The 12398-nt window shown below is 41.2% G+C and overlaps 1 protein-coding gene across 2 annotated transcripts in view; it reads left to right on the top strand.

Annotated features, from left to right (window-relative positions):
* c2cd2 (C2 calcium dependent domain containing 2) overlaps positions 1-10533 on the top strand; it is a 29353-nt gene extending 18820 nt beyond the window's left edge. The window contains exons 6-14 of one of the 2 annotated variants that reach the window (XM_074672981.1): positions 1060-1168; positions 5019-5127; positions 5231-5295; positions 5403-5518; positions 5632-5800; positions 7590-7831; positions 8127-8394; positions 8595-8631; positions 10313-10487. In XM_074672981.1, the coding sequence (XP_074529082.1) occupies positions 1060-1168; positions 5019-5127; positions 5231-5295; positions 5403-5518; positions 5632-5800; positions 7590-7831; positions 8127-8394; positions 8595-8631; positions 10313-10487 (1290 nt within the window). Of the gene's footprint in view, positions 1-1059; positions 1169-5018; positions 5128-5230; positions 5296-5402; positions 5519-5631; positions 5801-7589; positions 7832-8126; positions 8395-8594; positions 8632-10312 lie in introns of both variants that reach the window. The other variant, XM_074672980.1, reaches the window with a different exon arrangement.
* Positions 10534-12398: the final 1865 nt, after the last annotated feature.

Genomic DNA, 12398 nt, shown 5'->3' on the forward strand with positions numbered 1-12398 from the left:
GTGCTCAGTGAAGGAAGCCGTCCTGTTACACCCTCATTCCAATATCTGCTGATAAGTTACATAACCTGTCACATGGCCCCTAATGTCCCCCAGAACCCAAGTATGAAAATAGACAGGAATGGAAAGGCAGTGAGAGCCAGCACATCGGCGGGGTTATCAGGTGGGCACCTCCTTTCATCAGTGTTCTGCTAAGTTAGGCCCACGACACCTCAGGGAGGCTTAACCGTTACCTCTGTCGCCTTACATTCCCCCGCCTCAGTGCCAGCTCCTACTGCCTAGGATTCTCCCACGGGCAGGATCTCTTTGTGTTACAACATGATCTACATCAGTGGTGTCAAGTTCATTTTAGTTCAGAAGCTTCATTCAGCACAATGTGATCTGAAGTGGGCTTGACCAATAAAATCAGAGTATAATTTTCTATAAAGAGGATTAGTTTATATGAGCTGCAGGCGGTGACTACACTGATGCTACCTGGCATACCACTTCAAAGGGCCCCACAACCCATAACATGAAGATAAATGGCAGTGAGTGCCACACTGAGGTTATTGAGGGTAATTCATATATATGAATTAGATTTTTAAAAAATTAACAGCTACTTTATTAACAACACGAAGAAGGGCAAACAAGAACAGCATTTCTATGGGGATTTATTATAATCACATCAATTATGACAACAAAAACAGTCTTATTTGAACTTAAGATATAAACAAAATGACGATAAAATTTTAGCTTTTCTGTTACCTTGCATTATCATTATCATTATGATAACTATTCTATTTAAATTTTATTTAGTTTTGACAAAAATTCAGCAGTTAAACAGATGATGAAACCAAACAAACCATGATAAAATAAACATTATCATAATACATTAAAAACATAAAATAACAAGTGCCCGTATTAAAGTGTCACTTGCTTCTGAGTTTGATGAGAGAGCATGAGCGACTTTTATTACATTACTAGCAAAAGCTTGTATGTTTACTTAAAAGTTAAAATTGTTGCCAGCTGATGACCATTACTGCATCATTAACTTAAAAAGATAATGTTGTTTTTTTCTACCAGACGCTGCGCAACAATGTGGTTTCACCCCCCAAACCTCCGCGTGCCCACGACTGGAAGCTGCTGGTGAAGAACATCCGGGTGACACTGAATCAGGAGGTTGAAGCTGCAGGTTTGACACTTTAAACACTTCAGAATCACCTGAGTTCTTATGAAACAGCTGTAACGAAGGTCTTTTTCCTATTTTCTACCCAAAACCAACCTCACTCACTAAACGTCAGCTCACAGTTGTTGCACAGTCATGTCTCCAGTTCAGATTAGTTTTAACGGGTGCAAACACATAACAGAAGACGGAGTTTGATATCTAAATTTTATCAGCTCGTCTCCTTGTCAGAGCTCAGCTTTGACAAAATAAATGCAGTGGTGTTGCTCTGTCACTGAAGCAGAGCCAGTCTAATCTGAGGTGCTGGTTGCAAAGTTATAAGCTGCTTTTACAGCTCACCTGTAAGAAGAAGTGTTACCTGTGAATGAGATCTGAACACAGTTTGACGTCATGAAAATGTGATCATTTTGGATGGCGTTATTAATTTCTAAAAGTACAAGACTAACAAAGAGCAACAGCTTTAGTTTCACACAAACATGGTGCTTTTTGGTGTATTTACTGGATTTGTTTGTGAGTCATAGGAAATCATACACTAGTAAGGATTACACAGCTCAACTTTATTGTCCTTTACTCAAATAAAAAGGTTAGATTAGATCCAAGTTGTTCAATTGGATTAAAATAATAAAGAAGATTTTAAAAGTATTTTTTATTTTCTGATGGGTGAATCAAGTTTTCCTTGTAATATTCTGTTCTCAAGGTTGTGTCTGCCTCACCATTGTTTGCTCTGTCCAGACTCTGCTTGATAATAAGGACTCTTATTTGCCAGTTGGCTGTTAAGGGGTGATAATGTGTTGTGTGTCAAAGCTAAACAATGTTGGCAGTACAACTCTCAAACACCCACACTGGTATCACTACACCCTGCGTGGTAGTAAAAACTAACAGAGTCGAGAACTTCCCGCATGTTCAGAGTGAAAACAAACCACCAGGGCGTCGTCCGGGGTGATATTAAAGGAGGAGATGTCGACGCCGTCTACTGATGTAGTCTTTGAGTGTCCACACTGACTTTGTTTTGGAAGTTTCTGTGGACACTCAGAGACAAGTTGTGAGTCATCTGTTTTCTCCAGACATCCTCTTAAGTATTCTGCACATCTCCTGATAATGTTCATCAGAGGCATGACATAGCATTCAACACTTTTATATCTGTTTTCCTTCCTTTAAAGTGAAGAACAGTTATACTTAACCCAGTTTCACTTCTGAAGCTTCCTGTGCGGGACAAAAGCCTGATCCAGAGCTGCTGCGTTGGACCATTCCCTTATGATAGAGTGTGATAGATTTTGATACCAATCAATGAGGGAATGTGGAACATAACACTGTCATTCATAATAGAAAAAGCTAAAAAACTTTGTGCTGCACTTTTAAAAACACAACTGAAAATAAAATATTTTTAAATGAGGCACTGGATTTAATATGAAATGGTGGATTAAGAGATGAGTTTTATTTACACAGCACCATATAAGAAGGGACTGTGTTCACAAAGTTTCCAAGAATCAAGAGCTTCTCTCATTGACGAAATTCCAAGAAACTTCCATGAGTCATTTCCCAAGAAGTCCCTCTCAAAGTTGAGGCTAGATCCTGCTAACGATAAAAGTTATCAACAAAACGTCTTGTGAATCATCAGTCTGAGAGATCCTAAGGTGAAAAACTAGGAAGTTAATAGGGCTGTAAAGAGGCTGAAGGTCTTGTCACGCAAAGGAGGAAATGGCGGAAAGATGGCTGGATAGAGAAACGCTCTCTAAAAATTGAGTCAGTGAGACACAACAGATCTGATCATGTAGCCATCTTGTTTATGTTTATCTCCGTGACACAGTATCACCATGGATGTCTCAAATTCCTAACCTTTTTTTTTTTTTAATAGTCAACATTTTCAAAAATGATTAGCCTATTGAAACGAATGGAAAATAATCTGTCACCATGGAAACAAGACAGTTGATGATAGCATAATGCCATACAGCTGATGATGTCATAAGGGGTTCAGGTTGGGGTTCAGAAAAGAGCCTATAAATAGGACATGGTGGTTTAGCCATGTGCCTCATCACCATAAAACCATGGTGATGAGGCGCATGATGTCATTAGGATTAGAGGAAAAGGAATGTCTCTTCATGTGAATAGGGAAGTACTCCCTGTGAGTAAGTTCAGACAGGCCTGAACCATGGAAACAGCACAGCTGATGATGTCAAAAGGGGTGCTAAGGTGAATCAGGAGAATAGAATAGAATAGAATAGAATAGAAAATACTTTATTTATCCCCGAGGGGAAATTCAGGAGTCACCGCAGCATTTAAGAAAACAAAAGTAAGAAAGAGAATAGAAAGTGCAAAAAAAAGTCCATAAGAAATTAGATGACGACATCCTGTCCACCACTCGTCCACCACTTTCCAGCCCAGCCAGTCTCCACCTCCACAGGGTCCAGGACTGAGCCTCCCCAGAAGTCTGTTCAGTCTCTGTCTCCTGGATCCTGTCTGCTCACAGCAGGCGAAGCTCCTCCAATGTGGCGCCGGCGTCCGATGTCAGCTCCGTCAGGCACGTCCGTGAACAGCACGATGCCGCTGGGTTAGCACAGCTAGCTCGTCCATCCCCTGGGGCTAGATCCCAAGTTCCCAACAAGGATGGATGGAAGGACAGGTCCACGTCGTCACCTCCCAGCTCACACCCGAGAACCAGCACGTCGTCCTCACCTCCTTCTCCTCAGCTCGAGGGAAATCATCAAGCCCTACACTAGTTAGCATTGACATGCTACAGGCTGCTAACAGCTAATTTTGCATGTAAACAATGCAGCCATGGTTACATGTAGGATCTCCAGACAAACACAGGAGAAAAGTAGTAAAAAATACCGCCGAAGCCACAAAAAGTTTGGTGTCCGTGACTGACAATGAACCATACAAAGTGATGATCCACTCCAAATACAAAGATTACGAAAAAGAGACAAAAAAATTACAAGAAACAGACAAAGACGAGAGAGCTGCCGCAACAGGCAGCTTCTTGGGTAGCGCCAATTGCATTGAATTGCGCATACACTACTCAAATTTCTAACCCCAGTACTTTTGAAAAAATTCAACAATATCAACATTTTCAGCCAATTAAAATGAATGGAAAGTAATGAATAGGACTGATGCCCTTAGGGTTCCAAGGTAAAAGGGCTCATCATTTCAACATTTAACATTTGCCACAAGGTAACGCATTTCAACATCCAGCATTCGTTTTGGGAACCCCCCCCCCCTTCTACTTATTAATACGACCACAGAAACAGAGTGCAGACTATAATTAGCATCAACGAACTTCAACAAAATGATTAAAACAACCATGGACCACTTCATTTGGGCACTTTACGAGGGCCAGGGCTTTGCCAGAGCCTCTAGTGTGATGGAGAGCAGAGCAGAGAGACACACACCACATGGTATGAATTGTACAAACAAGCACTGCACAAAACAAGAACTGTGTATAACAGATGGAAAATGCTGAAGAGTACCATTTCAACATACTGCAAACAAAAGACACATTAATCTCTTGGGCCTGCTGTGGGCCTACATAAACTAAGATACTGTCTGACTGATTTATCACTCTGTCTCAAGTCTTTAAGCTTCCTGCTGATGTTGTATTCATTAAGACGCGTGTTGGCTCCTTTCTTTTGGCCGGTATAGTTCAGCTTAAGTGCTTTATAAGGAAGAGCTCTCCGCCTTTACTTCAAGAGCGTCCTGTAACCTCTGCATAATTTATCATAAACATGACGTGAGCTGACCTCCTCTTAGCACATCAGAGAGAAGCTGCTGAAGTGACTAAGCATAATTTAACCTCACAGCAGCACATTAAGGTTCTTTGAACTTGCAGCATATTTTCACTCACAGTTTTCTGCTGTGTTTGCAGGCAGCGTAAATCCTCTGTGTGTGCTGAAGCTGGATGATCCTCCTCAGAAGTTCAACACCTCAGTTTTAAAGAACACAACCACTCCTGCCTGGGACCAGCCTTTTATTTTGTAAGTGTCTCTACAGAGCCCTGCAGAGATGTTTGTATTCTACATTTATTTCATCCAAAACTGTAATCCTTACTTTTTTCCCCTTTGATTTTTCCCTCTTCAGTGAATTAAATGGACTTTCAAAAGAGCTGAACATTCAGCTGGTGAACGATGGAGAACCTCAAGAGAGTAAGAAAGAGAAAGAGGCTGTGAAAATAAGCCTTTTTGATCACCACCCTAGCCGTGGTCATGTGATCACACGGTTGTCTTAATCATATGTTTCCTCATTTTTTCAGATTCCTTACTTGGTCAGGTGTCCGTGCCTTTTGATCTGGTAAAGAAGCAGCCCAAAGGACAGCAAACATTTGCACTCATGACCAAAGACACAGTGACTGGATCACTTACTACTGAGGTAAGACCACCACTTACGCTAACACTGAGACGGTACAGCACATTCACAGTCTTAAACAGATGGTTCTCCTAACATCTAGAGGATTCAAATTTAAACTGGATTTTAATCTTCAGTTTACCTACCTGGAGCCCAGTGAGGTGAGGTCCTGGCACCCTCCCACCCCAGCCCCCACTAAGAGGGTGGAGATGGACCGTACGGTCATGCCGTGTGGCACGGTGGTCACCACCATCACTGCTGTAAAGAGCAAACCGGGTCGACCGCTCCCTCCTGGACTCACCATAGGTACGGATACACAAGCGTCACAGCACTGATGAGGACGACAGAGTCTGACTCTGGAAAAGAGCAAGTCAGCTGAGTTTGATACAAACCTGGTATTCCTCTGCTATTAATGATTAGCTTTTGGTGCCATGAGGCATTAAAAAAAGAGATATTACATAAGCATTACTTTGAAAAAAAAACACCAATTACTTGTTTGTACCACAACAACAAGAATGACTTCCAAGGCACCCATAATTAGCCAAAACTGCTGTACAGTCTTGCTGAGATTGCTGACTGTAAAAAAGAAACCTCCATGTCCTCTCACTATAAATAAGTACAGTCAGAATACAGCAGCAATCGGCACTAATGGTCATTTGTGTTTGACAAATACAGAGCTAATCTAGCTGGTGGTGCTGGGAAAATTATGCTCAGCTTATCAATGTGACTTAGAGATCTTTCTGGTGGGTCAAGTCCACAGTGGAACAGGTCCACACAAACAGGATTTCTTGCAGACATTCATGTATGTAGAAGCTGATAAAAGTAATGCTCATAAATCTGTAAGGGTGGGAGTAAAAAATCAAAAATGTTGATACTGTTTGACAGTATCAAAATCAGGACTCTGCAAAAAAGTTTTGGTTTTTTTTTCAAGTTCAAATTCTTAATTTCAGTCTTCGTTTATGGATACGAAAAAAAGTTACTTTTCTCCAGCAGAGGGTGAAATGTGTTTCACTGACTCACTGTGATGCGCATTTTATGGGAAAATATGGCTCCTGATATAGTCTGTAGACCTCATCATCATTATTTAACTTTTTCACATGGTCTGGTATTAAAAAGCAAACAAAAAATCCCAAAAATCATAAATGTCAAAGAATCGCAATTTAAATCCAATTGGCACCCCAAAAATTGAAATACAATTGAACCGCGGGAATAGCAAATCGTCCCAGTCCTATAGATCAGCACAACTGTCAACAGACATCACTCTGGAGAAAAAATGCTGGTGTCTGACATGTAATCTGATTTTTACGTTTCACCCAAATCCCACCCATTAATGCAGATAAGGACCTTTGACCTTTTCTGCTGCCAGCTTGTACAGTTTGCTCAAAATGTCCTAGCTTCACTTTTGGGGAGTTGTTGTGTCATCCATACCTTGATGCAATTTTTGTCTGAGTCTTATGAAACAGAGGCAGTTTTTAATCTTTCTAGCAGTGTGGCTTTGTGGATGTAAGTGAAGGAACAGATTTTTTTTAAATGCTCTGATTTGATAAAATAAAGAGAACAGAAAACAAAGTGAATGGTTGCATTTTTTTTAGTACAGGACAGGATTCAAAATATTTTAAAAGTTAAACACAGATTCAGTTTGAGATCCAAAACACAATTTGAAGATGATAGATGGGACCTTTTGCCAGTGATGTTTTCAAAAATATCTTTTTATTTATAATTCATCTGGTTCCGTTTTTTTTTGAGAGGAAGAGAAATAATGGCTGTTTAAATTAAATCATCAAATCATAAACAGTTGTTTTTTTAGCCCTTTGCAGAGCAGATATTGTGATATCGATTGGAAATAGGCTTTAATGATGGTTATGTTTTAATTAGCTGCGTTTGTGGCTGGTGTTCTGGAGTTTATGGAGATACCACTGTTAGTAAGAGCTGCACTTTTCTTTAACGAACCTAAATTTCCTGTTCCTGTGACAGTTTGAAATTTGGCCGATTTTCTAACTTTAAACACCCGTCCTTCTCAAATCTTAAGGTTTTAGCTCTTAAAAGTCTATGTCACATATAAAGCCGTTTTTAAATTAACTTTGTGCTTCTTCAGATCCTGCCATCAAAGCGGTGTCTGTCAAGCCAAAGTTGTCGGGCCGTCGTGTTTCAGAGCAGCCGTCTGTCCTCGGGCCCACCGTCAGCAAGGCTCTGTCCTCCTCTGACACCGAGCTGCTGATGCTTAATGGAACCGACCCCGTGGCTGAAGCCGCCATCCGACAACTGCACCAGTCTGCCAAACAGAAGCTCAAGTCTCCAGTGAAGAAGAGCACCATCATCATCTCTGGCATTGCGAAAGTAAGGAACTGATCACTGGTGCATTAATCTTTTATTTATGAGAAACAACCCCCGAGCAAAGTGGGTCTGACACAGAAACGATCAGTAAAAGATCTGAGAGAAAACAGTGCATTAGCTCAAGAGAAGGAGGAGGGTTGGATCTCCTATTTTAGGAGGAACACTTTAAGTGCTGGGGATTAAAAAGGCAAACCTAAAATGAAATCACTGTTCTAGTTTTTAAATTAAAAAAAGTTGAAGTTAAAAGCAAATATCTCTTCAGATAAAATTAACTTTGAAGCTGGATATGTTTCTGCAGACGCCATTGTCTCAGGACGATGAGCTGGCTTTGATGGCGGGTTACGCTGCAGCAATGGACGCCTCCATGTCTGCAGGCAGCTCGACTCAGGACGTGACCACAGCGATTGCGACGGGGACCAGCAGCCCCCCTGATGAGTCAGAGCCCCAGGAGGGCCCCAGTGGGATCGGCCGGCCTCCAGAGGACTGGGAGAGTCAAACAGGAGAGGAGCTGGACCACACCTCGCTGTCCATGTGTGTGTCTGAGGCCAGCTGCAAGAAGAGCAGAGGTGAGAGGTCACAGGGCGGGTGCTACTGACCACCTGAAGCCACATGTACCTGTGTGTAACCACATGTTGTTCCAAATCATTAAAGGCAGGGTCTAAACAGGTTTCTTCTCTTGGCTGCTCCAATGTGACCTGTTTCTCTTATGTGATTCAGTGTTTCCTTTTCTCTCTGAACTTTTCTTTTTCAACACCTTCCATCTTAGAGGAGAGCAGTGCTAAGCACTCGCTATGTCCTGCAGAGTAAGTTACTCATATGTGACCTGTAGTAACCTGGTGCGTAGTCTCTGCTAGATAACAGTAGAGTAGATGACAAAGTCAACTGATTTAGATACTAGCGGACCATTTAGAAAATACATATTAAAACATTTGCAACATTTATGTTGCAATATCTGTCCTACATTAGAGCTTAACAAGACAATAGTTACGTTAGACTGTGTTTGATGTAAAAGGATCCCTTCGCTGGACATCCCAGAAACAATAAGTAATGTAATAAAAATTCATCCTGGTAGAGCTGAAGAAAACTTTTCCTCCTGGCCCAAAAAGAAGGATAAAAACACCGAAAAGTATTTCCCAAATCAATACTACAACACGCTGAGCTTTTTGTGACTTAAGTTCACCTCCTGACTCGAGGCTTTCGTGTAATTACGTGACAGTCTGACAACTAACACTAAGAATAAAGTTACCAGGAAATGTTTTCTGTAGACCGGTGGCGCCTTTAGTAAAACCTTAGGCTCACATGCTGCTGTATCAGTATGATGTGGCACTTAATGAAAGAAAAAGAGTAAAGAGTTCAAGCTTCTCACAGAACAACCAAACTCTGATTCAGAAGTTTGTGTACGGCTTCCCATAATGCAGTTCAACAAAAGTCTGTCATGGTGTGGCGTAGTTTCTGCCAGTTGTTTAACTCATTTTATTTCATGAGATTCTGGTGTTAGCTTTATTGATTGTTCTGTTTTTAAAAACTTTTTCCCTATAACAAAGAAAAACTTTGTATACAAAATTACAAGCTGAAACTTCAGGGTCAACTCCCCCAGCTACAGAAAGATAACAGTGTAAAATCCTCCAAAAATGACGAAATAGGCAAGAAAGACTAAATCAATAAATAGAGAATAAGTATTAAAGACTGATTGTGAAAGAAAACTAAGAAACTTTATCTTTTCTAGCCTAAAGCTTGTGAGATGAGTTCTTTCCAGGTTCTTAACACTCTGATGTTACAGTGATGACGGTTTATGACCTAAAAAAGCAAACAAGGCCATCAGCAACAAGATCAATAACGCCTTTATGGTCATTTTCCACACATGGAACCACTGTGAGGGGGTAGGTGTAAAACCAGGTAACTGACATCACGCTGAAGAAAAGGCCTTTTGTTTTGCACTTTTTCCACAGCAGATATTCAAGGCAACTGACACTTTTCATCATTTAAAAAGCAGGATGAGATTTTTATTCAGAGAACATGTCTTGCACAGGTGCAGGACAAAATGACAAGAAGACACAGCTTCACTTTGTCTATAAGGGGCTCCAAACTGACACAGAAAGCTCTGCGCACATGCTTTAGATTTGGATTTTTAAAGAGCATCGGTGACCCTGTGTTTAAGGAGAGAGTGCTCACAGCATCACTTTAACCCTCAGCTTTAAGCAAATCTCAAAATGAAGCGAATGATGCTCTGACTGTGTGGCTGCTGTCTCTTAATGAAGATTGGTTTGTGTCAGCTGGTCATTATATAGTTGGTATTAATCTGTTTAACTGTGCAAACAAGGGTAGGCGGTTACTCAAAGGAAAAATGGACTAATTTCCCTAACACATCCAAACTATTACCCCTCCAACTAACACAAACTGTGCTGCTTCAGCTGTCTTTGGTTGTGTTTACCTCAGAGTAACTCTTCAAGTCATCACACTTGACACCTTTCCTTTCACTTCCAGGCAGCTTCCTGCAGAAGAGCGCCAAGCTCTTCTTCCGGCGGCGCCACCAGAGGAAGGAGCCGGGGATGAGCCAGTCCCACAACGACCTGGTCTACCTGGAGTCCCCGGCTGCAGTGGAGCGAGCCAGCCGAACAGCCACCATCAGCCGAATGCTCAGCCGCAAGAGCAAGAATAAGAGCAAGGCTAATGGCTCTACCTCCACAGGGGAGCCACACGCGTAACACCTCCTCCTACAGCAGCTACCATTACCACCACCACCTCATACATGCACTGGCAAACCCCCCTGGCTAACCCACTCCCCCTACTGCCCAGCCTGCGTACTGCGGCTCCTGCATTGTGAATGGGAAAGCTGTGCAGATGGAAAAATATCCTCTCGGACTGCCATTTCCTTCCACAAATGAAGGAAGTGTGTGCATGTGTGGAGGGAGATCTCCGGCCATGGGTTGAAGGCATTTCAGAGGATATTATTTAGCATGTTTCTTTTATTTGATTTTATGCAACATTTTGAACTTTATTAATTGCTTTTGTGGCCTTGTTACCAACCGAAGAGACTGTTGGCGTGGGCTTTAACTCTTTACCTCCCTCACTCTGAGTGTGAAGAGTAAACTGACCCTGCTGTGAACCGTATTTTTTTTTATTTACGGTGGACCAACAGGACCAAAGATGAAGATAGAGTGGTGTTTGTATGATTTGCACAATTGTAGTACCTTTAATTTAAAGTGCAATGACAGGAGCTACTCTTGTGTTAGAGATTAAAAAACATTCACAAAGGGAGATGATCTTCTCACTGCAAGTGGGAGAAAGTAATAAGACTACTTTTTGACACTAATACTATGAATTATAGTATTTATATCAGTTCATTTGAAATGCTTCTAATTTTATTCCTAATGAAATGAGACCAGAGCTACAGCTGTATGTAATGTGCATAAAAAAGCTGTAATGTCAGCCTTATGTCTAACAAAGCTACCAGAACCAGTCATGCTTTTAACACAAGTTAACACCCATCCAAAAAGAAGACAGAAGTGGGGACACTGTGGCTAAAAGTTCAGCTATATGTGAGCGTTTTATGTTTACGTTTCTCTACAGTGTTTCCAAAAAATATGCAAATTTCTTCTTTGTCTTCCTTCCTGTTCTCCAAGTTCTATCATTCAGGTTGTGAGAGTGTTAAAAGGGAACTGAGTGAACCTTTTTAATCCAGGGACTGTGATGTTACACTCAGCCATACTCGTTGCTTCAGGCACTGGTGAAATATGTTCATATGCCCATCTCAACCCTGCAGATCTTCAGTCTCTCTTCTTTGTTGTATGGTTTTAAAATGTAGCTTTGAACAAGAGAAAGTGTGAACACATTTGGGAGCAAACACACAGTTTGGGCTGCTCTTCTTAATCCAGCTAATGATTGTATTTTGTTTTTGTAAGCAGCTTGTCTGTACATCATTTTAACTACTGTTCCTTCAGTGAGAGCTGATGCTTCATAGTGACAGACAGATTGCCTTACAGCCATTCTGAGGATGTCAGCAGCGACTTTGTTCCTTGACTTGAAGTGACTTTTGTTTCCTGAGGCTCCTGAAAGATGGTCACTGTGTTTCTGCAACATCTGCAATGTCTATAATCTAGAAGCCTATGCACATATCTGTTAACAGAGTGTTTACATTGTGAGACTATCAGTAATAAAAACTCTCACTTGCTGTTCATGACAACACTCTCCCACCATCATTTCCTTTTAACAGAAAACCTAAAATAGGAATCAAATCCTGTGACATTTAAGTCAGAATCACCTTTACACTTTAAGAAATGGAGGGGAAAACGGGTTATTTGAATCACTCAGCATCATACGCATTACTTACCATGGCGGACTGCAGGTATCAGTTACTGTAAAGCATTTAGTGAGCAGTAGGGCTGTATGTGATTAATAAACTGCTTCCTGATGTTTTTTTTATTGGCATCCACTCTGTGCAAAGAACCTGACTGAACATTTGTTGCAGTATGGCGGTCATTTCCCTGCAGGGTTTGTAACTAATATACATATTGATATATTTCATTTCCAGCAATAAAATATGGATCGATTAACTGAGATTGTGGTGCCA

This window comes from Halichoeres trimaculatus, unplaced genomic scaffold, assembly GCF_033239565.1.
Source record: "Halichoeres trimaculatus isolate MK-OKI-2021-1 unplaced genomic scaffold, fHalTri1.1 fHalTri1_scaffold_6, whole genome shotgun sequence".
In the NCBI taxonomy this organism is placed as follows: domain Eukaryota; kingdom Metazoa; phylum Chordata; class Actinopteri; order Labriformes; family Labridae; genus Halichoeres; species Halichoeres trimaculatus.